The following is a 26,146-nucleotide window of genomic DNA, read 5'->3' as shown; positions in this document are numbered from 1 at the left end:
TGTGCACCTTATAAACCTGCAGGCAGGCACAGTGGGTTGGTCTAAGACCATGATTGAGAAACGAGAGGTACCAGGTTCAAGTCCTGCTTGGAAGCGGAAGGATTCTTTCCAACCGTGCTGCGACCCACAGTTAATTGGGAACTCGTGGCCTGGCATGAGTAAAACATGGATGTGGCAAATGGGATTTAGGCTTTTGGCCTATGGTTGGTGGATCTGATCTATCCTCCCCCACCGTTTAGGAGCCGCATCTGATGCCTGAGAATGGGGTGGTGGCGTCCCACTGAAGCGGAAAGGTGGTTCTTGACCAGGGAGTTGTACGACTCCTTGTTCTTGACCTGCCCGGTACGCGAACCCGTCGAATTTTTATTTTTATTTTTTATAAACTCACGCATATTTTGCTTAGCACACACACACACTTGAACCCTCCACAGATTATGTGACCTATATAATGTGCTTTGCATTTATAATTTTTCCTGTCCACTGTTGCACTCGCTGCACTGTGCATATTGCTATGTGGTACGTTTTCTGCTACCCACTTGACATGTGGGCAGCAGAAAACGTACCACCTCAATTAGTATTCCTGCTGATGCTGTACACACGGCACCCTCACGACACATGCTGCTGCACGCACATGCTCACATACATTGCAGCTCTCACCTTGTGAATACCTTCAGTTTTGTTTGGTCACAAAGAAACTGGGCCCAACAATGGATCGCTAGCTGAAGTGTTCGTGAAATGAATGGGTTTAGTCTCAACATTTAAAAGTAAGGGACTGATTCTCGAGATGATGACACACCAGCAATTGTCAAACTAGAGAATCAATCACATTCACCAGTTGTAGATAGCTCAGCCACACAACAGGAAAGCAACAGTGCAACTATATAGGTACCGTGCTCCCAAAAATGTCTCAAAATGTCTACAAGTAGAGTTCGCTTACACAGCAACAAACACTAGCACTCTTTTCGTTCGAGTCCTGGTGGTGACAGTCAATTTTTTCTCCAGACTTTTCCCGTTTGCATCTTTCCCTCAATCCAGTAAATACTCTTTTTAAAATGTGTATTTTAAAAACATACCAGAGGCCAAGCTAATATTTTCCTTTCTTTACCCGATGTGCACACTCGAGCTGGATTCAAATCTATTTTTATTCCTTGGTGCTCACCGCTTTAACGCGCTCCCCGAATCCTTTGCTAGGCATTTCCCAAATCGGCCGGCCGAAACATTCGCCGAAAACAGTGGCTTTGAAGAAATCACCGATCTTTTCGCCGGATATGCAATTTTTGCACTGAATACGCCGAAAATCGATCTTTTTCTCTACAGCATGCAAATACAATTTCTGTAACCATTATCTGCGAAAAGTGACTGCGACTTTAGGCATTTCTGAGATCTGTCAGCAGGAAAAGAAACCGAAATCAATGGCTATCAAGAAATCCCCGAAAATTGCGCCAAATTTACAAAATTTGGCCAAAAATTGTTGTTTTTAGTGCCGCTATAACGTGCATGTACATTTACATGTATGTGTCTACTGCGATAGGTAACTTCAAGTACTACTTTGAGCCGAGTTCTGACTTTGGGGCTTATAACATGGCCGAATTTGGACATTCCCTCAGCCGATCGAGAAGCCGGCTAGCCGAAAAAATCGGGCCGATTTGGGAAATGCCTACCCTACCCATTCGCACTACTCGTATCCCCAATTCATTTCGCCAGGAACTTCGCACATTAATTCATCTTGGGCATCCTGTACGAAGACCTCAGGGCCTGTTCGGAATGCCCAAGTAAAATTAATAAAATACTGTAAAAGCCATATATATCACGAAGTGCTAACTCTAACGAGTTAACGAGGAGAAATCTGTTGTTAAAATAGAAATCGTTATACAGAAATCGATACATATACTGTCCTATTGAGCGTAGAGAATGAGACCGAATCGTTACCTTTAGTACACGTAAACTAGTCAATTTTGGGAAATCGTTATACATGCGCCTCGTTAGAATAATGGCTTTTACAGTACAATACCATGCAAGGGTTCTACCCAAAGGAGGGTAACACAGGGTATTTCCTCAGCCCCCCCCCCCCCCCCTATTATTTTCTCCTGCTAGAAACCTGAATAGCAATGAATAAAGCTAATTATGAACTCATAACCATGACTTGTGTGAAAAAATTATTATTATCAAAATGAACAATGTCCAGGACGTTTTCTCGTGACTATCATCAGTGGAACATCGTCACATAGTGAGAATGACTAAAACATCCAGTTACGTAGCTAGAATAATATGACAAGGAGCGGAAGAATGTAGCAGCTCGCGGTGGTTATGAGAGCACAATTAGTTATACATTGCTAATTTACTACAGTTGTCTCCTCATTGGTTATTAGAAAACTGCATACAATACAATACATGCGTGCGTGTGTGCACGCACAAATACGCACAGATACATACTACATATACGCACATATGCACACGCACACATTTACCTCGGCTTTCTGGTGTAGATCATGGAGATCTTGCTCCAGGTCGACCGCAATGGCTACCATTCGTTTCACCAGTTTCCAATCTTCTCCTTCGAACCTTTCACCTAAGATGAGATTGGCCAGCACCGTAGTGAATTCCTCCAGGCTGACAGCAGGTGTATCCTTGAACTTAAGGCGGATGTCTTCAAGGAAGTACTCGACTGCGGACATGGGAGTATCTGGTTCCTGTTGCAAGTCACAGCATGTCAAAACAGAATGCACAAATTGGCACAATTTAATAACAAAAAAATCAACAAGCCCTAAATGAAATCCTAAGAGACGGATAGACAGTAACAGCAGTAGAGCCATGTGCAAATAATTCCCAAAATCATATAACTGGTAGTGTAATTAATGTTGTGTGCCACAGCAACCGGAATGGGTGCCGTTAGTGCAAAATGGTGCAGCACTCTTAGGACATTAGTATACCTTATAGGCTATTCACACAACGGACAAAAAAAAACTTACTTTTATCGTACCGTTTCCAAGGATATTTACTCGGATACGATAAACTTGGACACACGCGTGCAACTGATTTTTTATCATGGCCGAGGCCCTTTTGCTCGCGATTATCTTTGCACGCCAGGAAAAGTGTCGGTTGTTGAAAGTGCGTACTGCAAATGCAGTGCTTGAACGAGGGAAAATTCAAAATTGAACATTTCCCGGCATTTTCAGGAGGTCACTATGGATACATTGACGTTGCCAATTTTGCCCATCACCGTGTGAACTGGATCACGGTTTGCCAGTGTTATCTTGGTCACACACGTGCAAGTGTTTACACGTCGTGTGAATGGCCCATTATGGGAATATTTAAAAAGGCGACGTGGAGACAATAATTTTAAAAATAATGCAATGAATAAAACTATATGCGCACTAATATCACGATCGTAGCAACGAATAAAGTGTTTCAGAACGTTTTCTTGTCACAATTATCAATGGAATTTGTGACTGAAAGGAATGATGAAACTACAAAAGGATTTATACACTTGGACTTCACTTCGAGATTCACTTCGCAATCACACACACTTGCATATGCATGTACATTGTGACACTGCACTTGCTGAATTTCCTATCATTTCTCACCTGCATAGTTTTATTACAGTGCATTTTTACGAAGTTTGTGCTATTTTTCTTACTATTCTAGTATCTAAATACTCGACAAGGAGACAAAAATGTTAATATGGCAATAAGGAGGAGGAGCATAAGTGACATTTGTTTTCTGCACACTATTTGAGAGAAGTTTAGTGCTGTCATTGTATCCTGCTTCCCTACCTTATTATTATTTCCTTTGTTCCTATTTTGTTCTTTAGTACAACGGTGATTCCTGAAGAGTGCTATACGAAAACTTGTTGATCTTCGGATTACTTTCAGAGAGAAGATGCTACATTACAAACAAAGTATTCCACTTGGACCAGTGCCTTCAGAGTGTAATAAATCCTTTAAAATTATACAGTTCTCACCTTCACCTCTCTCTTCATTTCCTCGATGATGTCTCGCACCTTTGCCACACCATCGCAATTCTCGTCAACACCATTGACAAAGATCACAGGCTGGTCCATGAACTGAAGATGATCGCCCATTGTATCCTTCAGAAGCTCACATTCGGCGCTGACTACATCACGCTGCGATTCTCCAGCTCTGTCTCGCCGGGAAGCTACCATGAGCACCTTGTTGGCTGTCTTGTCGCTCCCTCCTTCCCCATTGCCTTTCTCCTCACCATCTTCACAGCTGCATGCTATGAAGTTACACCACTGGCGAGCCGAATGACGTACACATACCTTCGTCTCCACGCTGGAAACAGTGATGATATTCACTGCTGGGACGGTGGAAAACTTTGTCAGGCGTTGGTGATTACTCATATATCGGTATTGGCCACCTAGATCGAGAAAAACGATGCCTTCGTGGTAAAAGCGCTCGATTCCGCGGGTTCGTGCACTATCGATTCGGTCCCCCCGATCACGCAAAAAGAAGTTGACCAGCTTGTCGACGAACGTGTGACGCTTGTGCAACGACTTGAGTAGTGACGTTTTTCCACTGCCTGGGGGGCCAAGCAGACGCACCACTAGATGCGTCTTGCGTTTGCAGTTCTCCATACGTCGTTTGACCAGTATTTGCTGAAACACAGGATACGACGCATCCACATACCCATGCAATAACACAGATACACAAATGAAAGCATACGGTTGGCATGTGCTTCCCACCAGCGGTTGTCTATAATTGCTAGCGAATAACTTGAGTATGGAATTTATTGCTCCTCCATGCTTCAAAGAGCGTTAGATTATGAGGATCCCATGGCCATGGACATATCCCGTCAACCAAGGAAAATAGCACACTATAAAAGCCAACGGTTTCCCAGTGTTCGGGGGTTATCCATTGTTTTCTTTTTCTCAAAACAAAAAGAATTCAACTCGGATGGTGAGACAATTCAATTAAGTCGGAACATTTTGTCCTTCTCCTTTTTCACAAAAAGGATTAGTATTAAATTTTTCGGATGGAGAGCCAAGGATTAATTTATAGAAAAGAAAAAGGACCAAGGAACTGCAAGTAACGCTATAATGTCCACTAATACCTTCCCTCCTTATGTTATTTCTATAACTTAGAACCGTCCAAGTTGGAAGGCAGTTGGAATGTGCATCCAAGATGTGCTAGAGCTGTTAGCCAGTTAGTTGTAGAACGTCAGTACCGTCTTTCAGTGTCGTGCAATGTTATAGCATGAGCTGATTGTTTAGTAACTGGTGGTGTTAGTAGACATTATAGCGTTACTTGTAGTTCCTTGGTCCTTTTTCTTTTCTATAAATTAATTTTTTCAGTCACCATTCACTCACCCTGCTTTTCTCAAGGAGAAAAAACTATACAATTGATTCCATTTTTAGCACTCAGGAGCATCTGGCCCCTCACTCTCGAAGCTCCGCCTCTGCAGTGCGTTTCAAAAATATAGACGCGTGATTTGAAACAACCATTAGGCCAGCATCTATACCACATAAAATCTGTGATCACTTTGTGCATAAAAAATTCGAAATTGCGTGTTTGATATCCGATCGCTTAAAAATCTATAAGAGAGTAATTGGGGGAAGGACCTGAGCAATATTCGAAAGAAATTCTCGAAAAGCTCCAGGCAAATTTGAAATATTTCAAAAATACCATGCTTCTATATTTTTGAAATGGACTGTAAGACTTTTTGTTCCCTGTAGTTTTGGCCCAATCAGTATCTAACAGTTTGAAGATGGCCCTAAACCAGAACATGGACCTGACGCTGCTCTTGCATTTAGCACTCCACAAGCTGGCGCAGCAAACTGTCAATCGAGAAATGAGAGCTCATTACCCCGCCCGGACCTTGTTGGAACTTCGGAAATAGAACACATTTGCCACTCCATGGCTGTCCAGGCATGGATGCTCTCAAAAGTATAATAAATAATCTGTCCACTACACTTTCCACTCTAACTGCCGAAGTGGCTTCTGAGAGAACCGAATAAGGATCAAGAAATGACATACATGAAGACAACAATTGACCAGCTCACAGCGAAAGTTATCCAACTCAAAGAGGGTGCGACTCGACAACAGCAGTATGTTACACCTCTAACCTGCTCAATGAGAAACATACCGGAGTCCCCCATACCAGACCTATGGCGTACTCTTGTGTAGCATTACATGGCACAAGTGGAGTTCAGCACGTCACAACTTCAAATTGAGACACAGACCACAGCCCAGTGGCTGCATCACTCACCAATGGTGGTATTGGAACTAGTTGAAATCAAATTGGTACTGGTACGTGTTTGAATCTTAACAAAGCTCCAGCAGACACCGAAAGGCAAACTGGAAACTACCGAAAGAGCAAACCCTCTACACAAAGTAGTACGAGGCTGTGAAGCACAGCGTATGGTACACACACAGATATTCGTTTGGCGGAAGGGAATGGCCCAAGCGCCGGATCTGTAACGTCGAGCTACATGTACCGTAAAGTACCGCCAGAGCGTCCCACCATCTCGTCCTTTCGTGGTCGTATTGTGGAGGCGGTCTCCTACCTGTAGGTCGTACAACACGAACTTTGTACACATATTGCACGTTGTGCAGACAATCTGTACCTTCGAGCGGACACGAGCTCCACACAAAAACCTGATAAGTGTGACCTTACAAAAATGGTTCTCACCCCGTACAAACTAACTTCGTTGCATTCTGCCATACGATATTCTTTTCCCTGGCTGTAAAATCAAAGTGGGGCGCTCTCGCGAGACGGGACGCTCTGGCGGTACTTTACGTTACATATAGATGAAACCAACACCAGTAAACGAATCACAAAATATGCTCATCGGTGCTGGCGCCAGTGCGGCGGAAAGGATATTCTTGGTTGGGAATGTAGCTATTGGCCCCAGAGCAGCATCAATACTTATTATAGTAAAGTCGCGCAATGACAAGAATGTGGCTGTTCAGTGCAGAGTGGTGGGGTGCTGCAATGTATTGATGTAAAAGTTCGTCAAAGTCCAAATTTGAAACAGACTCTAAGTTGCATTTTTCCATTGCATTATAATAATGAGGCTTACTACTAATGTCGGCCCAAGCTTGTGCTGTTGAGCTGCCATCTGTGACAATAAGCAGACAATGAGAGAATGGGCTGTATATGGTGACCAGACATGAGACAGAAATTCTGAGGCAACAGTCAAAGTATTCAGTAGTTGAGGGAATGGAAAAGGGAAAATACTGTAGTCAAAGCAATGACGTCACAGATGCGTTAAGCCCATGGATCCTTCCATGAGTGACATGCGAATTGTAACTATTATTATTATTAACTGGTTTTGAGGGAAAGAGACAAACGGGAAAAGTCTGAAGAAAAAATTGACTGCCACCACCAGGACTCGAACCATTATTATTATTTATCGAGGTTTTGCATTCCGAAATTCGGCAAAAAGATTCGGCACGCGGGAGCGAGGTCGAAAATGCACGCGAAGATTCGGCATGTTTGTTCGGAAAAAGCTCACTTTGCCGAAAATATTTTTCAGATGAATTTTCTGTAGAAGAGCGCTAGCGCGTGATTTATTCAAAGAGGTTTCTTATCTCGGCATCACTTCCCAGGCGTCTTTGGCGACATCAGCGTCATCAGCTACCTCTGATTGCTCCTCCACTGCTTGTCTACTCTCTTTCGCCTGGAGTGTCCTCACCGTCATCTGTGTGGCTGAAAAGACTATGGCGATACTCATAAAATTTGACTTGGCCATGGAGTTGGTTTTTCTGAGGCGACTGAGGAGCAAGGTTTGGCCCTCGGCTCTTAGGGCGATCAAAGTTCGTTGGAATCAGCAAGAATAGGAGCATGGGACAGGACGTTGCTGATGCTAGGGCTCACGAAATGAAAGCACATCATTTTCGACTTGCAAAACAAACGTTGGTGCGAAAATTCGGCATTTTGATGTTCGACAAATGACCGAAGAACGCCGAACCGAAATTCGGAATGCAAAACCTCACTATTATTTTTATTATTATTTGGAAAGGATTGGGAGAACTTCATATTCAAAGGATCAGTCGGGGAAGTGAACTGCCTGAAAAGAGAAAAAAAACGACCCACCAGGACTCGAACCTGGGACCCTGCTTGTCATGAGCAATGCTCTAACCACTGAGCTATGGGACCAGGCTGAACCTAGAAGGCGCTGACAAGTTTTTCACTCCAAAGGCAGCTCACAACACGTGCCACACATACTGATGGCACTTGGGTCTTTTTCCCTCCCCCAGGGGACCAACCACGGTCAGTTTCTAGAAACTACCAGAGGTGAAAGAAAGTGATTAAATTTGGAAAAGATTGGGAGAACTTCATATTCAAAGGATCAGTCGGGGAAGTGAACTGCCTGAAAAGAGAAAAAAACGCCAGACCCACCAGGACTCGAACCTGGGACCCTGCTTGTTATGAGCAATGCTCTAACCACTGAGCCACTGATTATTATTATTATTGTTATGAAGTCTGAAGAAAATGTTGAACGGCCTCTGCTGGGATGACGACTACACCATAGCTCAGTGGTTAGAGCATCGCTGGCTACAAGCGAGGGTCCCTGGTTCGAGTCCTGGTGGTGACAGTCAAATTTTTCTTCAGACTTTTCCCGTTTGTCTCTTTCCCTCAAACCAGTTTTATATTTTATGACTTGGGGCTTCCCACGTGCTAGTTTGTACGTGAAGTGTGTGGGTTACAGTGAGGGCTGCGTCCCACCCGCCTGTGTGGATTCACAGGAAGTGTGAGTTACGAAGTCTGAAGAAAATGTTGAACGGCCTCTGCTGGGATGACGACTACACCATAGCTCAGTGGTTAGAGCATCGCTGGCTACAAGCGAGGGTCCCTGGTTCGAGTCCTGGTGGTGACAGTCAAATTTTTCTTCAGACTTTTCCCGTTTGTCTCTTTCCCTCAAACCAGTTATATATTATTATTATTATTATTATTATTATTATGTTGGCTTTATTTCACTCACGTTGTCATGACATGAGGTAAGAACCCCATCACCGGGCCAAAAGAGACCAAGGGTAATGAGAGAAAAAAAATAGATAAATGGCCAACGCAATGAAGACCGAAGCAAAAAGGATTGTAAAAACCAAAGCAAAAATATTGAAAGCCGACGCAGAAACCGAGAGACGGACAGAAATAAGCAGTACGATGGAGGATGCCAGGACATATTCGAATACAAAAAGATGGAGGAGGACAGGACATATTCGAATACAAAAAGAGTAATCACAAAAATGGACTACCAGTACAGGAATAGACCTGTAGAAATAGAGGAAGAGATGAATGCCGGACATACTCAAATGGCAAGAGAAAAATCAGGCTGTGAGAACCGTCATACTGCACATTCATGGATGTCAAAGCAAATGCGGTATTGGAGGTTTATACAGACTAGCTCTACCCGTAACATGAGGAGCCTAATGCCGAATGCCAAGAACCGACTTGATGATGTTCAGCGTGCCCAGGATAGCACATTGCTGAGCCCTTTCAATGCGCAGAGTGCCTGCCAATGCCAACACAAAGTGTGACAGGGACACACCAGTCAGTCCACCAAGCGCCCCAACAACCAGGGGCACAACGCGGACATCATCCACATGCCAGATGCGCCGCAGCTCTTGGCAAAGGGGAGCGTACTTTGTTATTTTTTCGGCGATTTTTGTGGGCACATTCTGGTCCAGTGGAACACTGACATCCATCAGCAGCACCTGTGTGCTGGACCGCAACACCAGGTCTGGGCGGTTGTGGCGCACTTGCGTATCCGTTGGGATATTGAACTCCCACAGGAGCTTCATGTCAGGATTTTCCGTGACAGGCACAAGATGATGCTTCAGCGGGTTGCTTCCCGGCTGACCCAGACCATGCCGCTTGCATAGTGCCCAATGCACCAACTTGACGAGCGTGTCATGCTGTTCGATATACAGTGTTTTGGCTAGAGCTGGGCAACAGGCCACAATGTGATCAACTGTTTCTCCGCGAGTGCCGCAAACTCGACAAATGTCCACAACGTCTCCCCGTCCAATGACCGTGACCTGATAGTGCCTGGTCGCAATGGCCTGATCCTGTACAGCCAGCAAGAGTCCCTCTGTTGCAGGCCTGATCGTTGGCGATTTCAGCCAGCGAAAGCTCAAGCCCAGGTCCAAGCCAGCATCAGAAGCTCGTCTCCAGAACTGGCCATGGAGAGGCTTACCTTGGATAACGGCCAGGCACCGGAGAGCAACGGCCTTCTTGACAATTACTTTTGTGGCAGTCTCCAAGTCGGGTAGGTCAAGTTCACCCAGAAGTCTGGAGGCTTGACGTGTAACTGATTTTGACGGTGCCACATCATTGTCGTGATGGCGCTTAACAGCAGCCAACAGTGGCACGTTTGGGTGGGCTTGTAGGTACCGCGCCACCCGGACACGGGTTCTATCCAGGAGATCCCGGAATGATAGAATTCCTCGACCACCCATGTCACGAGGCAGGTGGACCCTGGCGGCAGAGTCCTTGGGGTGGCGGGCATGTGCTTTAAACAGTGCTTGGCGGGTCTGTCGGTCGAGTTCCTCTATCTCTGCCTTTGTCCACTCAACGATGCACAGAGAGTAGAGGATGACTGGAATGGCAAAGGTGTTGATGGCTTTATTATTTCTCCTTTATTCACTTCTTTCGAAGGCGATAAGCCAGACCCACCGGGAAATATTTCCATGGGTGGGACAGCAAAAAGAAAGTGAAAAAACAAAAACAAAAATAAATAAATAAATAAAACCTAAAAACCAAAGGGACAAGAACTAGTTGAAGGAAGAGGAAGAAAGGAAAGAAACTCAATCCGAACTCCAACATCAAAACAATAATAAAGAATTTGCAGCGACAGGCAAAATACATCAACCAATGAAGGGAGTAGTAACAAAGGAAATATCAGTCTTTATCAGTCGTTATTCAAGTCTCTTAGCTATTGAACATGCAAACGCAGCAGAGGTGCATCTACATGTTAAGGATAGTTCTCAGTATTTTAATCGAACCTTGTATAGCCTCCTGTTGCACAATAGCCAGGTCTCCTCCCTGCACAGTCCGAAGGCATTGAGGAGTCTCCCCCACCAAGCCTCCCAGGGCACCGACAACCACAGGGACCACGTCAACCTGGTTGAGGGACCAAATCCTCGAAATCTCCCGCTTCAAATCATAATATTTCGAGCGCTTTTCAGCCATTTTCTTATTGATGTTGTTCTCACCAGGAACGCTGATGTCTATAATGTAGGCGATGCGCTCCTTGTCATCAACAAGGAGCAGATCGGGCCTGTTTGCTGATAGTTTCAGGTCAGTTGGGACCGAATACTCCCAATAGAGGCGATACTGATTACTCTTGACCAATGCCTTGAGCTGGTGGTCGAATCGTGAAGCACCAGTAGGTAGATCTCGTGCTTTACACATTTCGAAGTGCACATACTTTACTATCCGGTTATGTCGTTCAATGTAACTGGTCCGAGCAAGAACTGGGCAGGCACTGACAATGTGGTCAATTGTTTCTAAGCTGCCCTTGCAAAGCCTGCAATTGGCATCAGTTCGAGGAATTGACTTCATTATGGCGTATTGGTAATTTTTCGTTTTGAGGGATTGGTCTTGTGCTGCCATAATCATACCTTCAGTTGAAGGTTTCAGTGTCCTTGATTTCAACCACATGAAGGTAAGCTCCTTATCTAGGCGATTCTCCTCCAATCGGCTCCAATATCTCCCATGCAGCGGCATAGTGGAAAGTGTTTTGGATTTTCGCTCAGCGCACGCTTGTTTAATGGTATGCTTATTGGGTAAAGCTGGTCCAGCTGCTGGCAGATCCAAACTCGACAGGAACTTAGCGGCCTTTGCAGTTATTGAGTGGCTTTTTGTTGTAGGCTTTTGTTGATGATACTGATAAAGCAGGCTTATTCTGTCTATTGGGCTGGTACTCATGTAGCGGGCCAGGCCACACATGCTCCGGCCGTGCATATCCTCACAAGAGACGAAGCCCCGGCCTCCATCTCCCCTCTTCATGTAGAGCCTGTTGACTGAGGCTTTGGGGTGGTGAAATCCAGACGCAGTCAAGGCTGATCTTGTCACTCGATCTGTTGTCTTGATTTCAGCCTCGGTCCAATTTACGATTCCATAACTATATGTCATAACCGGCAGAGCATACGTATTGATGGCCTTGATCATGTTTCGCGCATTCAATCCACTGTTAAGAAGCAGATACAATCTCTTTTTGTATTCTGCAGTGAGTTGCGTCTTGAGCTTCGGGTGAGGTATCATGGCTGCTTGCACTACTCCAAGGTACTTGTATGTTTCATTGAGTCGTAGCGACTCTGCAATGGTCTCATCGCCAACCTGGATAGAGCATCCTTCATCTGGTTTTCCTCTCCTGACGTGCAGCACGGCACACTTGGCCGGGTTGAGATTCATGCCGATGTCATCACCAACGCCACACACGGTAGACACGAGGGTAGTCACATCCTTTGTAGTTTTCCCATAGAGTTTAATGTCGTCCATGTACCAAGAGTGATTGATAGACAACTCGGCGTCTCTTCAGCTGACTCTGTATCCCAAAGGCAATCGGTTGAGCTCAAAACTGATTGGGTTTAGCGCCAGGCAAAACAGTAACGGGGATAATGTGTCACCTTGAAATATGCCTCTTCTTATTGAAATGTTGCCGGTAGTGACCCTGCATCTTCCCTGGTCGCATATGTGCATTGTCGTTCTCCAGTTCCGCATGCTACGAGCAATAGTTGTGACCAAAGACGGGTGGAATCGATACATCGTCAAAGCATGTAGAATCCATTCATGCGACACACTATCAAATGCCTTTTTGAAGTCCAGGCATGCCATGACCAGATTTCGCCCTTTCGTATGGGCATCCTCCAGAATCATCTTATCCACCATCAGGTGCTCCTTGCAACCAAGACCAGCTGCTGCACAACCGCGCTGCTCCGTTGCAAGTATTTCATGTTGATTGATGTGCTGCCACATAATCTTCGATATGGCGGCGGTAAAGAGCTTGTACTGTATCGGAAGACACGTAATTGGTCTATAATCTTTGGGCATTGCCGAAGGTGGAGAAGTCTTAGGAAGGAGAGTAGTAGCGCCAGACGTCAACCATCCCGGAATGTCACTGTGGCCATCTATCACCCTCTGGAAGGCTCTCCGAAGGTAAGAGTGCAGGCTTGTCAGCCTCTTCCACCAGTACCCATGCAACTTGTCATGGCCCGGAGCCCTCCACAAGGCTAGTTTGCGCAGGCAGTCAGCCAGAATGTCCTGGGTGATAACTGCGCTACTCTGCACAGGGACGTGTTCTTCATAATATTCTGCTTGCCTTACATACCACTCACCAGCGGTGAACGGCGCAGGTGTAGACAGAAGATCACTCCAGAATTCGGTGGCTTCACCCGCCTCTGGAAATTGCGGCGTCTCCAATCGATTTGAAGCACCACTAACAGGGTGTGCAGGCTCCCGAAGCGTCCGGTAGAAAGCACGCTCATTCATTTGGAACATTTTGTTGGCTTTTTTGGCCTTTTCATTTTCTCGGTATCGACGCATCCTGGCTGCTAGCGCAAGAAGTCGATCTTTCTTTCCCTGTAGCTTCATTTCCAACTCGTCTGTGTTTCCGACTTCAACTTCATATCTCCTCCAGAAGTCATGATGTTTCTCCGATGGATATCGTAGCATGCTGGTGAGTCGGGAAACATCCGAGCGGAGTTGATCGATTTCCTTTGTCAATCGGATCTGCCACTGCGGCGGATGGTCCTTGTCACTTCCGTTTTGCTTGGCATTGCCAGTCGGATGATTCTGACTGCCTTGGATAGTCGATATGCAAACGCAAGCACCAGCATACACAAGGCAATTTATCTCATGGAGCGACGCCTCACCATCAGGAAATAGCCGGCGACACACAAGCCTGAGCTGAGAGTTGACCATGGCGGTAACACTGTATAATAATTTATTTTGTACATGCTTTTTTGTTGGATTAGGGAGGCATTGTCGCTGTGCCATGTCGGCCACGACCTCTGCACGATACCTCTTCTCTAACTCCTCCGTTACATCACTAATCTCCTTGGGCAGCAGCTCATCTTCCAGGTTGTACTGCTCAGCATCAGTGTTGGTGGCGTTTTCTACAGTCGGTAGATTGGGTTCAACACCACACGCCACATCATCACTGTCATCACTGTCATCACTAGTACTAGGTAACTCACATGTACACGTACCGTGGGGTGAACTGCTTCCACATGCACAAGCGCACACAGCCTGGCCATGCGGTGTCATGTCAGCAGCAGTAGTCGCACCAGCAGCAGCAGCAACTGCACTAGCTGTAGTAGCACTAGTAGTACTAGCAGTTGCAGAAGCACCAGCCCCACCGCAGCACCCCGCCAGGCCACGGTCGCCTAGCGCTCCAGTCACCATGGCTTCCTCACATAGCACATCCCGAGACGCCTCTGGACTGGTCTCCGTCCTTGCTGGTTCTTCTGCCGTGCACTGCTGACGAATGGCCTCGACATCGGCGGAGGAGAGTCGTCCCCTCTTCCGAATTTCTCGCAACTGGTTGGCCAAATTTACCTCGCTTACCTGTCTCTCCAGGCCCCTGCCACACCAAGCATCGTGCATCCGTCGCATGTACCCACGAGACTGGACACCTCCAGGCGTCGCAATTGCGTAGCACTCAGCCAACACTCTCACTTCCTCCTCCGACCAGCGCTTTCTCCGGGCCCCCTGGCCCCCATTTCCATCCATTATTGAAATAAGTATTTCAATGAACAAAACGTTCAATTTCCTGAGCGGACGAGCCATTGAGCAACGCTAAGGAAGCTCTGCTCATCAGAGCTCAGAAAGTGCAACCGTTCACATCGTTAGGAAAAAAATTATTATTATTATTATTATTACCTGGTTTTGAGGGAAAGAGACAAACGGGAAAGGAAAAGTCTGAATTATTATTATTTTAATAACGAAGGTACGTGTTGGGTCGTAAGTATCCACGCAAACACACATCCAGTCAAAATAAGGCACTTGTCAAAGTATCCGAACGTTTTCGGTCCCTTCTCATCAAGGATTATACAGGGAATGGCTCAAGTTGGAAAGACTAAAACTTATATAGCGTAAATATATGAGATAACAACACACGTGACAAGGTGGAAAAAGTATCAAGTTCAGCACGACACAAAACTCGAAGGAAATAATAATAGCGACAAGAACATAGTGAGCAAATTAAGTTACATTGTTAACACCTCGACGAGGAGTAACACCAAACAATTGTAGCGACAACACATTCTGTCAGCCCGTACCAATTGTCGTGAGTTGTACAGTGATAATGTGTTCTCAATATTGTCACGTGGTAGATGTGCGTTGCATCTGGCTGTGTTAGAAGCTTTGTATATCCGTAAGTTAGATCCTGAACTTTGCGTACAGAAAGAAAATGTGTTGTCGCTACAATTGTTTGGTGTTACTCCTCGTCGAGGTGTTAACAATGTAACTTAATTTGCTCACTATGTTCTTGTCGCTATTATTATTTCCTTCGAGTTTTCTGTCGTGCTGAACTTGATACTTTTTCCACCTTGTCACGAGTGTTGTTATCTCATATCTTTACGCTATATAAGTTTTAGTCTTTCCAACTTTAGCCATTCCCTGTATAATCCTTGATGAGAAGGGACCGAAAACGTTCGGATACTTTGACAAGTGCCATATTTTGACTGGATGTGTGTTTGCGTGGATACTTACGACCCAACACGTACCTTCGTTATTAAAGTATTATCCGCCTCCGACTTCTTGTAAAATTATTATTATTATTATTATTACGAAGTAGTGGTTGCGACTTCGGCGATAATTTGTAAGAAAGGGTTTGCTCCCCACACCGGAGCTCGCGCTATTCCGCCGAGTCAAAGGTTCGATGGACTTCTCGTGTGCTCTGGATGGCAGTCGTGAGTCAGTCAAGTGTCAAGTAAAGTCGGCGGAATAGCGCGAGCTCCGGTGTGGGGAACAAACCCTTTCTTATTATTATTATTGCAAGTAATAATTTAGACCCTAACTAGCGCGAGAAAATGAGAGCTGAAAGAAACATTACATCAATCAACGATATCAGGTGACAACAGATGCGATAAATTCACCACTAGAAAGTAACCATGCAACCACAAACGAGAACTACTGATCTAAATTCACAAACAATTTCAACGTAAACAAATTCTTTTTCTGCCTACACAAAATCGGCTTGGTGGTAAAAATGTAGATAGACTCCAATACACGCAAATACCTTTGACTACGTGAACGAGACCAAACAGAAAAGCAATCATCAGTATAACTAGAACGACAATCACTATTCTGAACAAGATGGTTAGCAACAGAAGATTCATACACCCTAACACCGCTACTAGAACCAGTACATACTTTGGAATTACGTGACAATGAAACCGACCTGACATTCCTTGCCGCTACTGCAAATCCAGACGAGGCCAATGTAGATGTCAGTACCAAAGGCACGTCCGTTACTGGCACTGCCTGCTGCGATGACGCTCCCTTTGACGTTCCAATGGCTGTAGGTTGTAGGGCGAGGTTAGCAGAGTCTTTATCGTCTCCGTCGTTGTCGTCATCGTCAGCATCTTCCTCATCTCCCTCCTCCTCTTCATCAACATCAACAGCCATTGGAACGTCAAAGGGAGCATCATCGCAGCAGGCAGTGCCAGTAACGGACGTGCCTTTGGTACTGACATCTACATCGGCCTCGTCTGGATTTGCAGTAGCGGCAAGGAATGTCAGGTCGGTTTCATTGTCACGTAATTCCAAAGTATGTACTGGTTCTAGTAGCGGTGTTAGGGTGTATGAATCTTCTGTTGCTAACCATCTTGTTCAGAATAGTGATTGTCGTTCTAGTTATACTGATGATTGCTTTTCTGTTTGGTCTCGTTCACGTAGTCAACGGTATTTGCGTGTATTGGAGTCTATCTACATTTTTACCACCAAGCCGATTTTGTGTAGGCAGAAAAAAATTTGTTTACGTTGAAATTGTTTGTGAATTTAGATCAGTAGTTCTCGTTTGTGGTTGCATGGTTACTTTCTAGTGGTGAATTTATCGCATCTGTTGTCACCTGATATCGTTGATTGATGTAATGTTTCTTTCAGCTCTCATTTTCTCGCGCTAATGTAGTATCCCTGCCCGACCAATACGGAAGTAGTAGGAACTAATACGGAGCTTTGCCTGATGTATATTTAGTGTATCTCCGTATGTAAGCGTACGGCATCTGCTGCATTAAAGCGGCTGCGCATTTCTGTTTTGAGATTAGATTAGAGAGCAAAGAAAGCTAACTCGAAGAAGAAGTAGTTAACCTCTAGGTGAGCACCGGAGAGAAAGTTATTTTTTTTCCGCTTCTTCTTTCACTAATAATTATATCTCAGGTGTGTACCTGAGAGAAGTAGAATAAAACTAATTCTTGTTGATTTCACCGCGCCTACCACTCGGCTACCCATTACATACTCCTGCTGAACGTTGTAGTCACTCAGGGTTCGGCCGTCTGCCAACTGCGTGCGGGCGAAAATCAAACGCTGCCTGTCTTGGGGAATACCCTCCTTGTCGGGCAGCAGCCTGCCTGTCGTCGTCCCCATCAGCTTCGCCATCACCACCGGTAGGATACATGTAGGTAGCGGGTTGCTTGGAATCGCCATCGGAGTCTCCAGTGTGTGCCGTGCGGAGAGAAGGGTGATCCACGCTAGCACCCTGACTGTGCTGCAGGCTAATAAGCAGGGCCAAGCCCAGGAAGGCAAGAAACATGATTCTCATCTTCATTCGTCGCAGGAAGCTGCCGCGGGTTGAGCCATGGGGGTCTGGGGTCAAATAACGTCGTTTTATTTTAAACTACACCGCTGCCACCAATGTAACAGGTAGCCGAGTGGTAGGCGCGGTGAAATCAACAAGAATTAGTTTTATTCTACTTCTCTCAGGTACACACCTGAGATATAATTATTAGTGAAAGAAGAAGCGGCAAAATAAATAACTTTCTCTCCGGTGCTCACCTAGAGGTTAATTACTTCTTCTTCGAGTTAGCTTTCGTTGCTATCTAATCTAATCTCAAAACAGAAATGCGCAGCCGCTTTAATGCAGCAGACGCCGTTCGCTTACATTCGGAGATACACTAAATATACATCAGGCAAAGCTCCGTATTAGTTCCTACTACTTCCGTATTGGTCGGGCAGGGATACTACACTAGTTAGGGTCTAAATTATTATTATTATTATTATTAAAGCAATGACGTATTTAAAAGTCAGAGTCAAACAAATGGCACTGCTTGGGTGAAGGACAGTCCCTATCCTAAACATGGCATTTTTGATAACGGTATTCGATTGATACAAGCGACAAAGAGCCTTGAAATTTTGATTGTAATCAACCAGTGTAGCTGAAACATGGAGACGGGCCTGGGAGTTTGTTAATTTAAATCAGGAGGCCACGTTGATGTGTTGATGCACAGCATAAAACATATGGACAACAGAGGAGATCATGAAACGAAAATTCACATCCAATGCAAGAATGAACTCGGATGGAGAGCCAAGGATTGAAAAAAAGTAAAGAGGACCAAGGAACTACAAGTTACAATATAATGTCCACTAACACCACCAGTTGCTAAACAATGAGCTCATGCAATAACATTGCACGACACTGACCGACGGTACTGACGTTCTACAACTAACTGGCTAACAGGTCTAGCACATCTTGGATGCGCACTCCAACAGCCTTCCAACTTGGACACCCAATACAGCAAGAAACTATGGTTAACAGCACTAATAATGTGATACAACCAACCCTAAAGCTACCAAAGGCAAGTCCATAATGCAACCCATTTATGTACCTCTATTCCTCCTTGTGATTAACTTAGCATTTCAGATGTGTAGGTACGGTAAGGTTCATAACACCTCCATTCTACAGTGTTCCATTTGTGTTAACCTTAATTTGGCCAACACCAGGAATCATTCAATTGTGAGAACTTTTTTTGGTTATCTTGGACTGTATTGAACCAATTAAGAATGTCTATAAGTTTGATCTAAATATGACAAGGCGTTATGGAAATATGGATATGTTCCCAAAAGGGAACGTTGGCCGGATCGGGTACCAAAATCACCCTGATTTTTATGCGAGGTTGATACGGCAGATTAAAATGAATTATTTTGCTGCGAAAGCTTTTGTGGAGCAATGCAAACATAAAACAATAGTAGTGAAGATAGAAATCATGAGATTGTCTTCACGGAGTGCCCATAGATGCTACTTGGCGGATCATGGCTGCGGATCTCGACCTAGCGTGTGTGATACAACTCGTTGCAGTTGGCACCATGATCGAAATGCAGCCGAACACCACACTTGGAGCATTTGCATCTCGTGTTTCGCTTGCAAACCTTACAACGACCTTGGGTTGTCGACTCTCTTGTGTGTCCGACGCCATCATATCTCACATCCATCGGAAGTCCGGATACTCGTGGTTCTGGGCGAAGGTCGGTTTTCAACAAACTGACGGTGATCTCACGACGAAACTCGATGTGGGACATAGGCTTCTCGTGAACCTTGCAGTGCAGACGCCAAGCAGCTACAACGGTCGCATTCAGGTGGTTGACAAATAATGCCCAGTACCACTTCTTGCCGGAGATGCGTGGGGGATAAGAACCCAGGAGCCGATCGAAAAGATCCACACCGCCCATTCCCTTGTTATACAGTTGGATGAGATGTGGCTGGGTGACAGTGGTGTTAGACACATTCTTCACCCTCCTTTTCACAGTTGCAAGGGGCTCGTGTGTGGCATAGTTGCTGGCGGCATTCACGACAGAATTGTCATTCCACTTGCAGATGAACACGGTTCCATTGCAGCGGTAATCAAATGTGCCTCGGGCCTTCTTCTTGAGCTCTTTTGTTGAGACCAAACGCTGGTTAGCACCTCCAGTGCGGTTGTCCCGAACAGTACCGACTGCACGCATGTTTTTCTCGGCCAGGATTTCCAAAAGGCTGTAGCTGGTGAAGAAATTGTCGAAGAATAACTCGTGGCAGCGGGTGTCGGAGTGGACTCGAATTACATCGACCATGTCGCCAACCACTCTCAGGCCCAGTGGACTCACTGGCCTGCCTTCCTGGCGACCGGTGTAAATTTGCAAGTGGTACGGGAATCCATCACTTCCACATAAACACCAAATTTTGTAGCCGAACCTGATGGGCTTCCCCTTTATGAACATCTTCGCACTGTGTTTGCCAAAATATGGGACCATCGACTCGTCGATACTCAGCAGAGGATGGAAGATGTTCCACTTTACCAGCTGCTTGTTGAGGCTATCATATAGCGAAGCCACCTTTGCCACTTTATTTCCTTCTTGTAGAGCTTGGTTGTCCACAAAGTGAAGGTATTGTTTGATCGATCGGAATCGGTTACGGCTCATCGCTGTTTGTACAAGCGGTACTCCGAGGTCTGGTTGCGTTGACCAATAGTCGCTCTCAGTTGGCAAAGTGTGGTAACCAGAAAGAAGAAGGATTCCTAGAAATCTCTCCAGATCTACTGCCTCCAAGCCGAAGCTGTCGTTGTTTTTTTCCCGTGCTGCATACAGTAATGATTGATCTACAATCTTCTCGATCAGTGCAGGTGTGTATATTCCTCGCCAGAGATCCATAGGCGACGCCGTTATAAGTTCAGGATGATCGTCAATAAATGAGGGCAGTTCCATTTCAGGAAGGATGGTGTCGAAAGCAGTCCTCTTCATCCAGCGTGTCGCACCCGCGGGTGTACGCTTTGCCGCAGGCTCACCACTACCCTCATCCTCGCTATCATCAGACCCATGAACTTCATAATCTTCATCCTCAGACTCGTACTCATCTAGCTCCATCTCTCCTGCAGGTTCCATGATATGGTCGTCATCCAGTAAATCATCACGCCCGTCCTCAACATCGCTATCGACATTTGCGTCACCAGTGCTCGGCGGCAAAATGACCAGGTTCTCAGGTTGATCTGAGTTCTCAACAGCTTCCTCAGCTTCCAGCAGTGTAACTATTCTGGATGTCCTTTTAGGAAGGACTCTCCTCCCGTAGAAAGCTCCATCAGCCATACCTTACTACAAATAATACGCTATTTTTTGACAAAAATTCAACCGCGCGCGGGAAAAGCAGCAACGGATCAGGATGAATGCATGAAGCCTCTGTAATTTGTAACGTCTATTGAACGAGTGGTTCTAGTTTCGAAAAAGACAAAACAAAATAACTTAGAGACTTTGTATCGATCGGTGCCGAATCAACCCCCTTGGAGGCGACTCCTCGGGTCATTCCACGCATTGCTAAATAGCCGTTCGACAAAATTATGGTTGCCATGGAGATTTCAAGGCACCATATAAACTTGAAAAGTCTCCATTCCGGTTATATTCACCTTCCTCAATACTTCAGACAAGGGATATGTGGGCATGGCTTGATTCCAGAGAACTTACCATAATAGGGTACATTTGGGTATCGAATCCGGCCAACGTTCCCTTTTGGGAACATCAAAGAAAGACGCAAATTTCTCTTGATTTTTTAGGCCAGTTGTATTGCCAAAGGACCGGGGAGCACATCTCATATAGGGTTTGGCCTGAAAAAAGCTGTTTTCCACATCAATAGTGAACATTTCTAACGTTCATACGAATACAAAGAATTACCGCCATTTGGTCTAATATTGAGGAATTTGAAAAATTCCGAAACCCACCAAGTACTTTGTTATTCATGATCAGCAAGCTTCCAGTTATGCATAGAAACAAAAATAGTGCAGAAAAACGAAAAATTACTACCTCAAATACAAAGAAGAAAAACATGTTCCCTTTTGGGAACATTGGCCTGATTAAGGTTTTAATTTGTGACATGTGTGAGTTATTTGAGTACGCACATCTTGCACCAGTGTATTGTATAGTTAACCGATTCTCCTCTAATCAGCACCCTTGATCCTTTCGTGGCATGAAACAAACTTACGATTTATGGAAGAGAGCCAGCGATAATTATGTCAGAGTTAACAACGTTCAAGCTTGTTCTTTTCCCACTGACTTTGCCCAACACCATAAATAAGTGGATGTCATGCTGAAAATGGAATGTCTCAGAAAATTGGTATTCATTGTAGTGCTTTTGCCCGTAGAGCACAAGTGGTGCTTTCATGAAGATTTTTCGAGGCGATGGTTTGATTGAGTTCTTGTGTGCTCCTGATAGCAGCGTAAGCCAGTAAATTTACAGATCAAGTAGGTTGGAAAAGCGCAAGCTCGAACGTTGCGAGCAACCAACTGTCTTACAAGTATAATTTCCTCAGAGGCCATTTCCACTTTTTCGGACTGTTATTCTCAGCGCGGACTGGCGATTTGCTGATTTTGGAAATGGCAATACTGCAAATGACGATCTGTCCTCACCACTTGTTGTACACCTCCATGAGGGACACTGCCTCATGCTGCTATCTAGTGTTCTCGAGGTGTTTGTCGCACTTGAAATGGAGTGTCTCTGAAAGTTTGTATCCCTGATGATGTTCTGGCCTGGTGAACTCTTTGTGAGTGGTGCTCTCCAGGAACAATCTTCCTCAGCCTGCTCAACTTCAACTGATGAGAGGACTTCCCCAAGCACTATATCCAGTGGTCCTTTATAATCCGGCACTATTTTTGCTATGAAAATTCTGCTGGATTAGGGAGGTTGTTGGATTAAAAATCTGAGTTACTGCCGCAATGTGCATGAAAAGGATATTTTAGTTGCTGATAATTACCGTAATCGCGAGATTAGAGCTCTCTCTTGAATAGTGCCCTATCTCGAATAGTGCCCCAGTCTCTAAGAGCCAGTGATATAATAAAGCTTTCTCTTGAATAGTGCCCCTCTATGTCTTCTTTGTTTCACTCTGGATGACGTAAATGAAAAAGCATTGAAAAAATAGTGCCCTCTCTTGAATATTGCCCTATCTGTGATGGACATTGAAAAAATAGTGCCCCAAGGGCACTAATCGCGCGAGTACGGCATGCTGGTTTATAGAGGGTGCTGGATTATAAGGTACTGGATTGAAGAGGGACGACTGTACTACTATTCATTAACGAACAGACCAAATCAAAATGACATCCGCGGACTAAGAACATATTTTTACCGCAGACTTCCTTAGCGATACCGATAGAGGTCAGGCGGACTCGCATCAGGAAGTCGTAAAAAGACTACATGTAAGTAGTGCAAGCATAGGAATGGTTTTTCCTAGCGTGTTGAAACTTCTTCTTAGTCTGGAGAGAGTGGAGAATATTCGGGTTTCTGCTGAATGGTGAAACGTTCTTAGTGTGACACGACTACACTGATTATATTCCGTTGAATGTTTGCTTGTAATGGAGCATTGTGAAGAAGTCTGTGAGTATCACGAGGCCAGCTGATACAGTTCTAAATTCTGAGGTTTTTCCTGAGAATTTCATTTTTGATAACGCCAATGCGCCTCACTTGCAATCGGTTGGTTAAAAACAGCAGCCTCTCACCTTGATGAGTTGTCGGATACAGTCATGACTGGCTGCGGAAAATGCTCCAACCCAGCCTTCCATATCCAACAACTTGACCGACACATTGCTGATGCAATCGAGAATGGTCTCCTGTAAGAAAGAGGGAACCAAAGCACAACAGCAATTGACCACTGTAATGGTATAACGGTCTCGGCTTGGATTACAGCTACACAATCGCTCAGTGGTTAGAGCGGATGGTAGGATGAAGGGGTGGGGTGGAGGGGGGGGGGGGGTGGAGGGGAGGGAGAGGGTGTTTGGACGGCAATGGCATCGGGACCATAACACATTTTCGGCCCCTAGCGGTCAACTTCCTACGCGCAACCGCAATTGTCTCCTAACTTCCACTCTGAATTTTCATTGAATATAGCACCGGCTCTCTGCTTTTTTCGCTCAGTATCGAGATGGTGAGGTCCAGTAGGCATGGTAAGCTTACCCCGAAGGAAACTCGGCGTGTTGCGCGAGTAGGCGCCTGTTTGAAAGGTTTAGCGGCACCTTAGAAAGCAAGTGCTCGTCCTCCAACTCAACGTGTTCAGTACGAATTTGATGGCAAGGTAGGGATGTGGCCGGTGCAGCGCAGAGTGCAGCGACCGAATGTAGGTCTACGCACCGGAACTGTGGCTGGCAAAACGGAAGTGATCGAGAGCGTGATCGTGAATGATGCGGACTATCGCAAAATGCTGCTGCAGATGGACGGTGTTTTTTATGTAATGAGAACAAAGATATGGTGGTTCAAGCGAAGTTCAGGTCAACCTGAGGCGGGGACGACCTAGTACTACCAGCACGATAGAGCTAGAGCCCACACCGGCAAATTCAACCAAAAACAATGGGCTTGACACGGAGCAAAAGCCGCCTTCAAAATAGCGGTAGTGACACAGCCCGCACAGTCACCGGACCTAAATTCCAACGGTCTTGCCTTCTTCGCTTCTTTGCAGTCCAACGTAGACCTCGTCACAAAGAAAATGTGAAGGACCTGATCAGCGTCAGCGAGCTTTGCTAGAACAAGTATCCAATCGAGCGAATGGAATCCGTGTGGAGGGTTCTCTTTGCATCCTTCAAGGGGATCTTGTCAAGCAGGGGCAAAAACACCTACAGCAATCACACTGGCAGTCACACAGCTCCTGCGAAGTCTGACAGGCAAGGCGATAAGCACAACCAATCCTACCCTCGCACAGAAGTGGAGAATGATGCTGATCGCGCGAGAGATTCGCTGACCAATGCCCTAGTAAAAGGTGCATGCAGAGCGTCCTGACAGTGACGTCACAACATCGGAAAGTGATGAGCGTGGAATCGAAATTGAGAGCTAACTTCCGTTGTGAGTTCCAATGTTCTCGGAACAGTTGTATTTTGTATTTTATTATATTTAAGGATTTCCTAAAGGCTTTGGGCCTGTCGAGGGGATCTCTTGCAAGAGGAATGGAATGACAACTTTATGTAGAGGGAGCAGTTAAAGCAAGGATAGGCTAAGGAAATAGATCGAGGCATACAAAATCTGGTAATGAAGGAGTTGGGATACCGTCAGTGTAATGAATATGTCGGCGAAAATGCTGATAGAGAGAATGCTCCACTCGAGATATGTTCTCGGACCGCTTCTTCTGTGCAGAACTAATGTTGTGCCACTTGACTTTGTTCAAAACTATCACTCGAGTGAAGAACAATCATGTTTTCATTGTGTGAAGATAAGCGACAATTTCGGTTGCGGGGAGGAAGTATATATATTTTAGAATTACACTTTTTGGACATACTTTTAAAAGTACAAATTTGTAGTATGGATGCGCTGAGGAATACTGTTCTTTCACACTTTTAAGAACGTTTTTAGTGGAAACAAGATGCTTTGACATTTAGAAGGAGGTCCCACTGTGGCTCGAACCTAAACTACATGATCTACTGTTCCCTAACCACTGGCATCCCTCCATACAAGGTACAATGAATGAGTCATGCCCAAATGCAATATGCACTGTGTTACACCACATCAGGTTCTTGAACATCAGCATTTTGAAAGTGCAACAGCAATAGACAATCAATGGGCATAACCAAGGAGTTTTTTTGACGACCTAGCTAACAGCTTGAATATGGATTTAATCTGCTTCTCATTACATAGGTTACTTTTCCTTGTGTGAATATAATTATGTATGTATATGTACCCAACGCTGCACACAGCTAGCTGTTCCGGCCATAACTCATGCCTTATCAGTACAGCTACGAGCTTTAAGTAAGTAGAGTTGCCGGCCATGGTACAAAGGTGGAACCACAGACATTAAGACAATTCGTTGCTCTAGCGCCAGAGTGCTCAACTGTATGTATATGTTTGTGCCGGAGGCTGCATCCAGTGTGCTGACAGTGCTCAACACCGCAGAGGGAGAGCGTAATACAGGCCAACAAGGGCAATCAAAAGTTGTCTGTCGCAACTTAAAGTTTCATGCTTTCGCAATCATCAGACAACATGAGGATGGCACAGGCCATGCCCGTATATATGCCAGGAGAGGATGGGTCTTGTAGCACTGTGTGAAAAAGCTGTGTGTGTATGTATGTACTAAGTCTGTGAATAAAACTGTTTCATCCTTTGTGTGTGTGTGGGGGGGGGGGGGGTGTATGTATGTATGTACATGTATGTTGCTACATGGTGCGACTCACGGGGACAGGGCGAACCATTGGTGGGGTCATTATCCAGCTCATTCTCTCAGCTAGCCTCGAAAGCAGCAGCAACAACAACAAC

The 26,146-nt window shown here is 45.3% G+C and overlaps 1 protein-coding gene across 1 annotated transcript in view; it reads right to left on the bottom strand.

Moving 5' to 3' along the window:
- Positions 1 to 26,146, bottom strand: part of LOC135820958 (uncharacterized) — a 124,941-nt gene that overhangs the window by 9,102 nt on the left and 89,693 nt on the right. The window contains exons 7-10 of the mRNA XM_065334017.1: positions 23,413 to 23,523; positions 7,040 to 7,078; positions 3,962 to 4,615; positions 2,469 to 2,690 (exon numbers count right to left, since the gene is read on the bottom strand). Coding sequence (XP_065190089.1) covers positions 2,469 to 2,690; positions 3,962 to 4,615; positions 7,040 to 7,078; positions 23,413 to 23,523 — 1,026 coding nt within the window. The remainder of the gene's footprint in view (positions 1 to 2,468; positions 2,691 to 3,961; positions 4,616 to 7,039; positions 7,079 to 23,412; positions 23,524 to 26,146) is intronic.

This window comes from Sycon ciliatum, chromosome 7, assembly GCF_964019385.1.
Source record: "Sycon ciliatum chromosome 7, ocSycCili1.1, whole genome shotgun sequence".
Lineage (NCBI taxonomy): Eukaryota > Metazoa > Porifera > Calcarea > Leucosolenida > Sycettidae > Sycon > Sycon ciliatum.
This window is presented reverse-complemented; position numbering and strand designations above follow the sequence as displayed.